Here is a 13,106-nt window from a genome sequence, read left to right on the forward strand (position 1 = left end):
TCTATCAATGACTTTTCATGAAACTTGAATTGGAACTAATCAAGGTTTTACACTTATCTATCTTTCCTCTTTACACGTCTAAAACGACCAGCTGAGGTGAAGGAACAATCTGAGACTGTGGAACTGAGGCTAACTGGTCCATATGAAGATCATGTTTGCTCCAGCTCTTTAAAGAATGGAGAATAATCTGCACAGAGATAAATACCCACAACTGCTAGACAATAGGTCATTTAAAAGAGTTAAACTTTCAGCTACACTAAATTACTTGCATGTATGGCCTGAAAACTAGGTTAAAGGGGGCTTCTTTGACTTCAGCACTTCTAAAGGTCTGATCTACTTCTCTCCCAGACGACCACATGCATTTTCAAGTGGACCAATATTTCAAGCATAAGGTTAAGGACAAAGTTGAGATTTAAATCTGGACTGTGGGACAGGATCGACAAAACCTGCAGGTTGGACCTGTTCCATGGGCTACTTCCAAAAGCTAAGTAAGGCAGATCTTAGACCACGATTGATGAACTCTGATTTATAAGACTTTTCATTATTTAAAAAAAAAAAAGCAACCAACTGCCAATGATTCTGGGGTTCAGTAATTTGGTCTCCAGCTGATGTGGCACAGCCTTGCAGCTCTTGTAGTTCTATTTTGGTCCCTGCATTTGTGTCTTTTGGCACTGGGATGGTGGGGATGTTGGCCATATTATTTATATGTAGCAACTTAAGTCCCCAGTATGGCTGAATCGTAGGGACTGGTAAACACTTAGCAAGTAATTTCACTGTTGACCCTCCAGATCAATTTGTTTAAATTCCCATTTGGGGCAGGTTTATCATGGTCAGAATTTGGTGAACAGGGGATTTCTCTTGTTTGAGGGTTAGTTCACACCCAGCAGTAATTCATGGGAGATCAGCTTTCCTCACAGTTTAGTAAGATGGACATTTTCACATACTAAAGGGCTTCAGTCACCTCCTTATGTGCTGTGAATATGTCAGAAAAGTACCAGTAATAATTTTTCTTTCTTAAACTACTTTTTTCTGTATCGTCATTACCCTGGTACATTTAAGAAATATCCATTACCCAAGTTTAACTAGAATTTAGTCAGAGCAAGGCTTTCTGGTGTCTCCCCATGAATAAAGGACCCAGTCTCAAAGCTACACAGACAACAAGAACCAAAAAAGAAAAAGTACTAGACAAGTAGCTAAGACTCACAAACAAAATCCTGACTTCTGATGAATGGGGTAACATACTATCTATACATACCTGTTTTGAAACAAATCATAATGACTCTATGTTGACAAAAAGAGCAATGATACAATATGAGGCATAAAATATAGCCCCTCCTAAAGTGAAGATGGTATGAATCCCAGAAATTGCTCCCCACCTGTGTTCACAGCAAGATCGTGAGCTCTCAGCCCTTGCATCTGTCTTTCAGGTTCTCTATTTCCATCTCTTCCTGCCTGTCTTGGTGTCTTTGCAACCCTGTGTACTTTGGACTTCAATGATCTTTGACCGTATGAGACTTGGAGTCTGCTTTACAGCCCTGCTGGTCTGACAGACAGACGAGAAGGTGGCTACAGTATCATTTCTTCATGCAAAACCTAAGCTCCAGCTCTCCACCTCCCTGTTCGCTCCTCTTGGGATGGTACAGACAGTGCTAGGTCATCTCTCCACACTTTGGGCCATGAATTGGTTGATCTAGGAAGCTCATATTCTTGTGTGTCCCTCACACATCAGCTACTTCACAGATGGGTTAACCCTACCTTAATGACTTCATCTGGTATAGCTTCTTGTTTGTATTGGGTTCCGTACCACTCTTCTGTGCGATCAGTTTTTCCTTCAAAAGATTTGGAAACTATTGCAACCCTAGAGATAGATGGAAAAAAAACCTATAAACTCATGTTGTATACATAAATTTATAGAATCTGACTCACGAAAATATAAATAATATCCAAGAATGTGTTGGGCCTCTACAACCCAGTAAGTCCTATGAGGCCTAGCTGAAACGGCAATCAATGTATGTATAGAAGTCTTTGATCATAGTCTCTGTTATCCTTTGGTTATAGCCCATCATTTTTGGTATGAAAAGCTGCTTGCAAGAAAGATTCTTGTTATGAATGCTATTGACTAAAATCTTAAAAGAAGAGTAGCTAGGGAAAAAAGTGGAACCAGGTCAGCTGAAAAATAGTCCTGAAAAAAGCACAACAAAGTACTCCTTCCCAGGAACAGCTCAGGCCCCAGGGTTACAAGAATGGATATGAAAATTTGTTGGCTCATTCAGAGATCCAAAAAAATTTAAAAACACACTTTCATTATAACTTGCTAAGTTTGTACTCTGTTATTTTTTTTTCCTGCCAGACACCACCATCAACCGTATGTACTACATGTACACTGGTCTTCCTGATGCTAGAGGAGACAGGGACAAGACCAAGAAAACACCTCTGTCTTTCTCTGCTGGGGTAGTAGAAAGAGCACAGAAGAGAAGTCAGGAAAAAAAGTTCAGGGAGGGAAGGTAGAGGTAAAATAATGTCAAAAGATTACAAGTAGAGGAGCGAAAGAAGCTCTATAGCAGTGGAGCTTCTGTCCCTGTGTGGATCATCATGGACAAGTTCTGCCTCTGCTGCCTTTTAACTATCAAAGTTGTAATCATTTCACTCTGACTAGCAGGCTCAACCCCAGGCTGGGACCAATCCTACTTTGAATCTTGCAGATAGAGTGCTAGGCCAATAGCTCAGAAGGCTTGCCATGCAGTCAGTCCTGTTATTGGTTTCACTTCTCCTTTATGTCCCAATTCAAATAACTAGGTTCATGTCTGTTTCTGCTTGTTCTCACTTGTCCTCCCAGAGGTTAGGTTCTAGCCTCTGAATGTCGGTCTCACAGCTGAAAGCCCACTACTTGCAGTCAAAACTCCCCTCTACTGAACACCCATTAATTTTCAGAATCCTGATCTCTGTGTTCCAAACACCTGCCCATCGCTGGACCTCCCCAATTTCACTGCCTGACTGTCTGAACCACCATCTATTCCTTATTCATTCTAGATAAAATACTCTACCTGGCTAGCTAGACTTGGCTTTCTCACTTGCTTCAGGGTAGATATCATAAGCAATGTGACTCACCTATCTGTTAGAATGACTGACTAATCTTCCAGTTTAAGGTGTTCCTGATCTGGCCTAGCTGCCACTGACCACTATCAGTTCTAGAAAACATGCTAAATAAGAATATGTTCGACAGAAACATACAGAAGAATCATAGGGTTTAACAGATGAAAGAGTTCTGTTATTGTATCTAGAAGAAGTGATACATGTTGGCTATTTGAAAATCCCTTATGAGGGGTATGTGTAGTGTATACAGAACGCACATGGCCACATGAAGGGTATGTGATATTTCTTAAGGGCATTCATTCAATACATGACAGAGCCAGCTAAGATTCAGTCATAGAAATTGCTTCTATTCCTGCTGCTTTTTCAAAGAATGAATGGATTGATTCTCAGGGAGACCTCTGAAAAACATGTTAGGAAGTAGAATTCCGTGGTAGAGAGGTGGTATTCCATCTTCTCTTCCATGAGATGCTTGATTTTGGAAGTTTATTACATAGATGGCTCTGGTTTCCCTGAGTGACAGCCCATGAATCAGAATAATGAACAAGGGATTGATTACAACTTGTGAAGACTGGAGCATTCATTTGGCAGTGGACTTGCCCTCTGGAACAAGAAAACTTTAAACTCAGTTCTGAGAGAGAAAGTGAAAAAACTCGGGAAAAGCTATCAAATGCTCTGGAGGATGACTATATGACACAGAAGGAAGCAGACCCTGGAGGCTGTCCAGTAATGCTCAGGTTAAAAAAGGAGGAGAAGGGAGATTTATCAGTTACAATCCTAAGGGATCTAGATAGTTAGATACCAAAGTAAAGTGTATGGGATAACAGTTGACATGTTACCATAAGGAAGTAAATATGAAGTAGATAAGTGTAGCTCCTCAAATTAGGGAAATACCAAATATTGGCCTAACAAAAAGAGATATCTTTGCAGACCAACAGTTAGTGTACCATTGAGGAATTCAAAACTGAAATACAATGGAAGAGTATGTAATTTCAAATAAATTACGAAGGGCAAATAACAGAAGAGACAGAATAGACACATGTCAAATGTATACAGAAATCTATGAACTAGAGCGTGGAACCGTGAGAGCACCTGAATTAGGAGAAAAGGAGAAAAGAGTCACAAAAATTGAGGTACACCACAGAGAGTTGCAGTATATTTAACTGCAGACAATTGAGAAAAACTGGCACAGACACGGCAGCATCTTAGACTACCTGCTGGAAACCAAATTCTACTAAAAAATAGTCTCCATGAGTTTTTTTCTTAAATATGTGTGTGTGTGTGTTGCGGGGTGAGGGGGGAATGCTACTCTTCAATTCCATCCACAAAGAACTGGCTACTGACATGGTCCTTAGAAATGTGAGAGGAAATGGCCTCTTATTTTCACACTGAAGCTTACAACGGTAAGAAAAGGAAACAGTGGGCTAGAATGAATGCTGACTGTTGACTTCCAGTCAGCCATTTAGAAGTGTTCAGTGGGAACGAATAGCTGTAGCTGCTGATGGAATCCATTCGGAAATAATCTTGACTACAGACATTAAAAAGCAATATGGGGCTTCCCTGGTGGCGCAGTGGTTGCGCGTCCGCCTGCCGATGCAGGGGAACCGGGTTCGCGCCCCGGTCTGGGAGGATCCCACATGCCGCGGAGCGGCTGGGCCCGTGAGCCATGGCCGCTGGGCCTGCGCGTCCGGAGCCTGTGCTCTGCAAAGGGAGAGGCCACAACAGTGAGTGGCCCGCGTACCGCAAAAAAAAAAAAAAAAAAAAAAGCAATATGGTTCCCCAGGAATGAATTCTCATGAGAACTTTGCAAATAATCCCCCAGAGAGAAAAGAGGGAAGACAGCCAAGAATGAGAAGAGGCTTCACTGGTAACCGTGATAAATTAAAAAAGAATTAGTAGAAAGTGCACAGATCTGGCCATGAGAAACTTGGATTCTGGTCGATACTGTGACTCACTTTCTTTGAGATCTTGCTAAAATCACAGTTAAGATCTAAATTAAGCAAGTCTCTGGGCTTCAGTTTCATTACTTTTTAAATAGGGATTCAAACTAGATGAACTCTGTCCTTCTACTAGTAGATTTCCACAATATCATGATATCAAATCATATTTTTAAAAGATACACAACAGAGGAAGAAAGAAGGCACAAAAAAAATCTACTGATGACAGACTCTAAATCAAACTTAAAAAACAGTGACAGGAAGGCTAAAGTGCTAAGAAACTGAAGTTCATGAAATGTGCTCAAAAATTTTTTTAAAAAAGGGTTTCTTAAAGTAAGAAGGAATCAAGAAAGGTTAGGCTAAAAGTTTAGAGAATTCAATCAGCTTGAATTCTGGGCAAGATGTTTTAAAACATAGTTGCTACCTGGCAGGAACTCATAATCCAATGAGACACATGACCTAAAGCAAAATGTGATATGCTGGGACTTCCCTGGTGGTGCAGTGGTTAAGAATCCGCCTGCCAATGCAGGGGACACAGGATTGATCCCAGGTCCAGGAAGATCCCACATGCCTCAGAACAACTAAGCCCATGTGCCACGACTACTTAGAGCCAGTACTCTGCAACAAGAGAAGCCACCGCAATGAGAAGCCTGCGCACTGCAACAAAGAGTAGCCCCCGCTCGCCACAACTAGAGAAAGCCTGCGCACAGCAACGAAGACCCAACGCAGCCGAAAAATTAATTTATTAATTTTAAAAAATGTGATATGCTGATCCCATGTTAGCAGATACAGGACTTCATGGATCTTTAAAGTGCAAAGGTGGACCAAACAACAGAAAAAAGGAGTTGAAGCTCAGGATCGGCGAGTGAGCCAGCCGGGTGACTCAAATGAAGTCACATCTCCAACACAGATGAGTCACATTCTCTGATGCTTAGGCAACTAACAAATCCCAGCAGGATCACTGCCTATCACCTTCTATAATTAATGGATGACAGGAGAAGAGGCAGAAGACTGAAGATGGGCAAATGCTCTGATTTTCAGAAAGGAAAAGGAGTGTGGCCTAAAAACCATAAACCAGTGGATTAGGCACTGACCTCCTGACAAAATTCTACAGTCAACTGTCAGACTGTCAAACATCAGGACAAGAAGACAGTTATCACTGGGACCTACATGGATTTACCAAGAATAACTCCTCCCAAACGAATGGATTTATTTTTGACTTAAGCAAGGCATATGGCAAAAACTCTATAGCTGTATTTGTAGGTTTAAAATGGTAAAATGGGCACCAAATGATAGGATCAAAGAAGGTGGGTGATGATGATGAAATAGTAACAGGTAAACATCTTTGAAAAGGAAAATCAAAGTCTCAACATTGAAAAGAACTCTCTAACAATCAGAACTGGCAAAAATGGAACTGGCTACCTTGGTATTTAATGAGTTCCCCATCCTTGAAGGAATTTAAGCTGAGGCTGGTAACTACTTGTTAGAGATATTGCAGAAGAGATATATACTTGACAGAGGTTGGATTAAATGACCTTTAAGGTTCCTTTCATTCTGAAGGATTTTCCTATTAATTTTCCTACCTGGTTGCAATGGTAAACTTGTCTCAGTGGGTATTAAAGAAAATAATCTTACCCTCCAGCAACCCCAATCTGGCTTGGCAGTTGGCATTATTATCCCAGGCTGTTCTGCACTATGTCACTGACTGCAGTTACAATTATAACAGCCACAGAGATCAATCCTATAGAGAAAAAGTGCTTTTTCTTTAAAGGTGAAGGTAGAGAGAAAAAGAGGTTCTCAACTCTAATTGTATAAGATATGGAATTTAGAAACAGTCCATTTAACAAAAGTAAAATGTATGCTCCAGCAAATTCACTCCTATAAAATGTTTCTGGGTCTGGGAATTCCCCGGCAGTCCAGTGGGTAAGACTCTACACTTTCATTGCCGAGGGTGCAGGTTCCATCCCTGGTCATGGAACTAAGATCCCACAAGCTGTGCAGCAAGGCCAAAAAAAAAAGAGAAAGAAAGTGTTGCAGGGTCAAATATCTGGATCTAGGGCTGCAAAAATTATACGAACATAATTAAATCAGGATTTTTCTTGCCAAAAAAAGCACATCTTTGTTATATGATATAATCTTAAATAGGATTGCCTCGCATTTGTACAATAGTTTTCAACTTTGCTAAATCATTTGGCATCACATAGAAAGATAAAGCACTATTGCATTTTTCAGGTGGGTAATTTTCCAGGAAATTAAATGAGAGTAAGTGTTCATGACATTATATAATTTTTCACATGTCCCCTTTGCAGAATAATGAACTCTGAGGTTTCACATTAGTTATTCAATAAACACTGGTTAAAGGAAAAAAGTGATCTCTCCAAGAGAGCATGACTAGTAGGTGAAGAAACCTTAAAAAGTGTTTACTGAGTTTTATGATTAAGTTTACAGCTCTTTCTCCTCATTTTGATAGGTTTTGATTTTAGAAGGTATATAATAAAATTCAACAGAATTTAGGTGTTTTTTTTTTCCAGAATATATAAGCTACATTGAGGAAAACAGAAATATGTAAACTGTTTTACTTAAAATGATTTAGCGTGTGTTCTGAGTATTTTTCCTCCTTGTATTTTAATCATCTAAGCAAATGCATAAATCACTTTAAGAACAGACGTTCTTAATCTTGATGAAGTCCAATTTATCAATGTCTTTTCTTTAATGGTTACTGCTTTTTATGTTCTAAAAAATCTTTGCTTATCTCAAGGTTTTAAAGATATTTTCAAACTATATTTTCTCCTAGAAGTTTTCTAGTTTTAGCTTTTATACTGAGGTCTATGATCTATCTCAAATTAATTTTTGTGAATGTTGTGAGGTAAAGGTCACATTTAACCTTTTTTTCCACGTGGCTATGCAGCATGTGGAAGAGCACCATTTGTTGAAAAGACTTTCCTTTCCCATTTTAATTATGTCGGTGCTTTTGTCAAGAAAATCAACTGACCAATGATGAATGGATAAAGAAAATGTGGTGTATACATACTATGGAATACTGTTTAGCATTAAAAAGGAAGGAAATCCTGTCACATGCTACAACATAGATGAACCTTAAGGATGTTATGCTAAGTGAAATAAAGACATGTTTCACGAGTCCATCTATATTAGGTATCTAAGTAGTCAAATTCACACGAAGAGAAAGTAGAACGGTTGTGAACAGGAGATGGTGGGGCTGGGAAGGGGTAAGAGGAGGAGTTGTTTAATGGGTATAGATTCAGTTTTGCAAGATAAAAAAGTTCTGGAGACGTTTCACAACAATACAAATATACTTAACACTACTGAATTGTACTCTTAAAAGTAGTTAAGATGGGGACCTCCCTGGCAGTCCAGTGGTTAAGACTCCAGGCTTACACCGCAGGGGGCACGGATTCAATCCCTGGTTTGGGAAGTAAGATCCCACATGCTGCGTGGCGTGGCCAAAAAAAGGTTAAGATGATAAATATTATGTTATGTGGGTTATTTTTACCACAATAAAAAAATCAATTGATCATATATGTGGGGGCTTATTTCTAGACTCTGTTCTGTACTAATGATTTCTTTGCCTATCTTTATGCCAATACTACAATGTCTTAAGTACTGTAGCTTTATAATAAGCTTTCAAATCTGGCAGTTTTAAAGGAATACTTCTGTTACTGTAAGAGCTCCTCCAACTTTTGATCTCCTGGTTAACCACGGGTCAGTCAGAAGCATTCTGAGATTGTAATCCTTACTTCTACTTTAAAAAAAAGAGGGTGTCCTCACTTGCTTTTTAAACCAGATAAGTGAGCTGACACTTCCAGTATTTGAGTAAGAATGAAGCCAGGTTAAGACGATCTATTACTATATTTTATTCATAATGAAATTATGATTATGTTAAAAAAAATCTTCATGTGTTCGAGATATTGACTTTAAATAATCTAGAGTGGAGGGAAGGGTCTTCCCTGGTGGCACAGTGGTTAAGAATCCGCCTGCCAATGCAGGGGACACGGGTTCAATCCCTGGTCCAGGAAGATCCCACATGCCGCAGAGCAACAAAGCCTGTGTGCCACAACTACCGAGCCTGTGCTCTAGAGCCTGCGCTCTAGAGCCTGCAAGCAACAACTACTGAGCCCACGTGCCACAACTACTGAAGTGCACCTACAGCCCGTGTTCCACAACAAAAGAAGCCATTGCAATGAGAAGCCCGCGCATGACAACGATGAGTAGCCCCCGTTCACCGCAACTAGAGAAAGCTTGGGCGCAGTAACAAAGACCCAATGCAGCCAAAAATAAATAAATAAATAAATAAATTTAAATAAATAGAGTGGAGGGAGGATGAGTGAACAAGTGTGGGTAAAGATAAAGAAGACTGGCCGTGTACTGACTGTTGAAGTTTGGTACTGTTTCATTATACTTATTCTATTTTTGTAATCATGCTTGATAAAAACTTTAAAAGCACTTTATTCACAATTTCAAATTTTCAGATTCCAATCATTATTGAAAATTTAGTATGTAACAGTAAAATCTGTAGAGCAACTCACCGGACATTTTCTGGTCTGAGTTTATCGAGAACCATCTCTATTAAATCGGGTCTAAATTCTTCCAGTAAATATTCAGCTGTGAGCACTTCTTCTAGGGGATAATACTTTTTAAAAGGAAAATAAATAAATAAAATTTGCAAGGCTACAATAGAGTCTAACTTATTAAAGCAAACAGATCTCTAACATGTTAAATCCTCTATTTTACATGCCCCTCTTCCCTTCAATTAAATTTTACTCCACTGGAAAAATTTCTGAATCTTTTCTCTTTCCTACCGCACTTTAAGCAATTTCATATTGTGAAATTATTCTGCAGTTAATCCCTAAACACACTTACATTATAGAGAACAAAATCACATTTTTTCAGGGAAAAATGTGAGTAATACCTCTAGCTACAACTGAGTACTTGTTAATAAAGAAAATTTGATGATTAAATGCTGATTCTTAATATAAAGTACATATAAAGTATATATATATAAAGTATATATGTATATATGTATATATTTATATATATATAAAGTATATATATAAAGTATATATATAGTATAAAGTATATATATAAAGTATATATGTACATATAAAGTATATATGTACTTATATATGTATATATAAAGTAATATAAAGTATAAAGTAGGATTCTTAATATAAAGTACATACATTTTAATAAACAGAATTTCTACTCAAATTTCTATGAATGAAATCAGACAAGCATTTAGAAAGTTGTTGTGTAGGAAAAATGGCTTCTATTTTCAGTTAGTAAAGAAAAATAATGTAGAAGATGCTTTTTAGTACAAGCAACTTACTGAGATAGACTCATTCATTCATTCAACAAGTATATAATGAACACCTACTCTGTGACAGGCACTGTTCTAGGTGCTGCTGTGGATACAATGATAAGATAAGACAGATGATGTCCCTGCTCTCTAAGGAGCTTATATTCTAATTGGGAGGGAGGTAGACAACAAACAAACAAATACTGTCATTATAGTGATAGGTGTTATGAAGAAAATTTTAAAAGGGGCAGGGTCATGATTGGGAGGTCAGGGAAGCTCTCTCTGAGGGAGAAACATATGAGTGGAGACCCAAATGATAAGAAGAACCTAGTCATGGAAGAACCAGAAGTGTTCCAGGCAGAGAAAACAGCAAATGTCAGGGCCCTGAGAGGGAGAAGTAAACTTAATGCTTGAAGATTAGGCACATAGCCAGTGTAGCTGGAGTGGAATGGGAGTGGTGTGGAATTCAGTCAGAGAGAGGCTGGGACCAGATTGCCATGTAGGTCAAGGTAAAAATTTAGATCTGTTCCAACTCTGATGGGAAACTTACTTGACACAGAGGAGTGGAACAATCTGATTTGGGTCTTCAAAAGATCACAAAGGCTGGAAAAATAAACTAAGGTGGGGCAGAAGAAGGCAAACAGGGAACCCAGGTAAGAGACTATGATGGTAGTCCAGGCAAGAAATGCTGGTATGGTAGCTCGTATGGTAGCTCATACGAGGGTGGTAGCAATGGAAATGGAGAAAAGTGGATGATTTATAGCTTTCACGTAAGTAGCCCCTGACACATTGTAGAATTGAAAAATATTTAAAGCCAACAAGCAAAACATCTATGAAATGAAAATATTACAGATGATCATTTTTAGGATGATGAAAATTAAGATTTAAAGAATGTCTTCACATCAAATTTTACCTGGTTGCTACAAAGTCTAAAGTTTTAGACTATACCTTCAATTTTTATCATTTGTGTAGTAATGAAAGTAATATTATTTATACAAGATCACTGAAATACTCTACATGCCAATGTATAGAGTAAAAGAACAATAAACTTACATGCAATATTCCTGCAATCTTAGAGGTATAACCCCGTGGCCTCTCTTTATCTTTAAACCTAAAAGCAACAGCATTCAAGTCCTAAATGAAAAATTAAATCAATTAGACATAAGTCACCTATTACTTAGAAATACTTTTTGGCGGGGGATTGGTTTGCACTATAGATTTTCTACTCCATATTGAACTATCACACTTTTTGAAAAAATGGCTATGCTCGATTTAGGAATGTACAGAACATGAATGAAAATAACAAACACAGAATATGATTTTGTTGAAACCATTAGTCAAAGAATTAGGAAAACTGTGGAGGAAGCTTGTGAGATCCAACAGTTGTATACATGATGATTTTGCTGACCCTTTCAGAGAACTGCAGCCTGATTAGAAGTTATTGTCATAAGTTTCACAAGCAGAGATTATACCTTTAAACTTTTATCTATGTAAAGAGGTAATCTCTTATCCTAAAATACATTTCAGAGTCTTGATATTCCTTAATTATATAGTAGATATTTTTAAAAACTCTTAAAAGAAGGCTTTCAACATTTAAAAGACAAATACCTTCTGTTTTATGCAAAAAAAAAAAAAAAAGCCAGGCTTTTCCATACATACGACAATAAAATAACTTTTAAGAACACAATCGTATATATAACAATTCACTGTTTCTTTGAGAGTATGCTACAAATTTTTATCATGAGATCTGAAAATGACACAGCTCATGCAACTTCAGGCCAGCAGACAATAGAGTAAGCCCTGATAGATAAAAGCTCAAGAAACTGCTGACTTTCTTCTGAGCGATAGAAAAGCAATCTGATTTCTTTCCTTTTCCTTATATTTAAATTAATTCACATATATCTGTTTCTTGAAAAATTTCCTTAAGAAAAATTTTGGTGAAACAAAAGTACCTTGCACTCTTGGAAAACCCATTCTTGAGGTCCTTCTGCACGTAACTTCTGAATGTATTGAAACATGTGCAAAATTATATCTTCAACATGTACTGGAAAAAAGGGGCACACTTAAAAACCATTCAGTCCTCGAATCCTTCAAAGCAATGAGCTCACTCCTAAGGTAAAGTCAGGTAAGTAGAAGGCAGTCCCTCTTAGAGATGGAGTTCTCACCTCCCTGAGACTGGTTTTAGGGTCCCACATACATGGCCCTCCAGGATTTGGTATATGTGACTGAAGGGGCTTTGGGGTAGTAAAAGAGCAAATAAAAAGTCAAGTATACATTTAACAAGTGCAACATAATGATCAGTTTTTAAGGAGGGAAAATCATCCATGAAATGAAGTTACACATGAAAAATACAATGGATAAAATGGTATGAATTAAAGCGTTTATAGCTTTACAGCAAAAAACAGATCCACAGCATAAGTTAATAAAAGTAAATCATAAGAAATCAATTTTCATTCAAAAACAAAAAGGTCAATACTTACATAATCCTTCCTCAGTCAAGTCCACATTAATGATAAAAAACATAAAACCTCGGGCTCCTTCCTTTTGCCCACCAACAAGAGTATTTACCCAGCCTGTAACATTCAAAGGAAATCAACATGATTGCATGTGTGTCTTCTTTTAAGACAAGGAATTAAAAAAAAAATTCATTCTGTATGTTCCCAATGGAACATACAGAATGGCCCTCTTGCAGAAGAGACTGGAAAAAAAATCAGTTCAGAAAAGCACTGAAAAGCAGTTCAGACACTGCAAAAGATTCAAGTGAT

The 13,106-nt window shown here is 38.0% G+C and overlaps 1 protein-coding gene across 4 annotated transcripts in view; it reads right to left on the reverse strand.

Annotated features, from left to right (window-relative positions):
• The window catches only part of IDE (insulin degrading enzyme), a 116,466-nt gene that overhangs the window by 27,964 nt on the left and 75,396 nt on the right, over positions 1–13,106 (reverse strand). For 3 of the 4 annotated variants that reach the window (XM_024121182.3, XM_007108705.4, XM_028482100.2), the window contains exons 8-12: positions 12,822–12,914; positions 12,294–12,385; positions 11,395–11,475; positions 9,572–9,675; positions 1,756–1,858 (exon numbers count right to left, since the gene is read on the reverse strand). In XM_024121182.3, the coding sequence (XP_023976950.1) occupies positions 1,756–1,858; positions 9,572–9,675; positions 11,395–11,475; positions 12,294–12,385; positions 12,822–12,914 (473 nt within the window). The remainder of the gene's footprint in view (positions 1–1,755; positions 1,859–9,571; positions 9,676–11,394; positions 11,476–12,293; positions 12,386–12,821; positions 12,915–13,106) is intronic. The other variant, XM_028482098.2, reaches the window with a different exon arrangement.

This window comes from Physeter macrocephalus, chromosome 20 (assembly GCF_002837175.3).
Source record: "Physeter macrocephalus isolate SW-GA chromosome 20, ASM283717v5, whole genome shotgun sequence".
NCBI classification, from domain to species: domain Eukaryota; kingdom Metazoa; phylum Chordata; class Mammalia; order Artiodactyla; family Physeteridae; genus Physeter; species Physeter macrocephalus.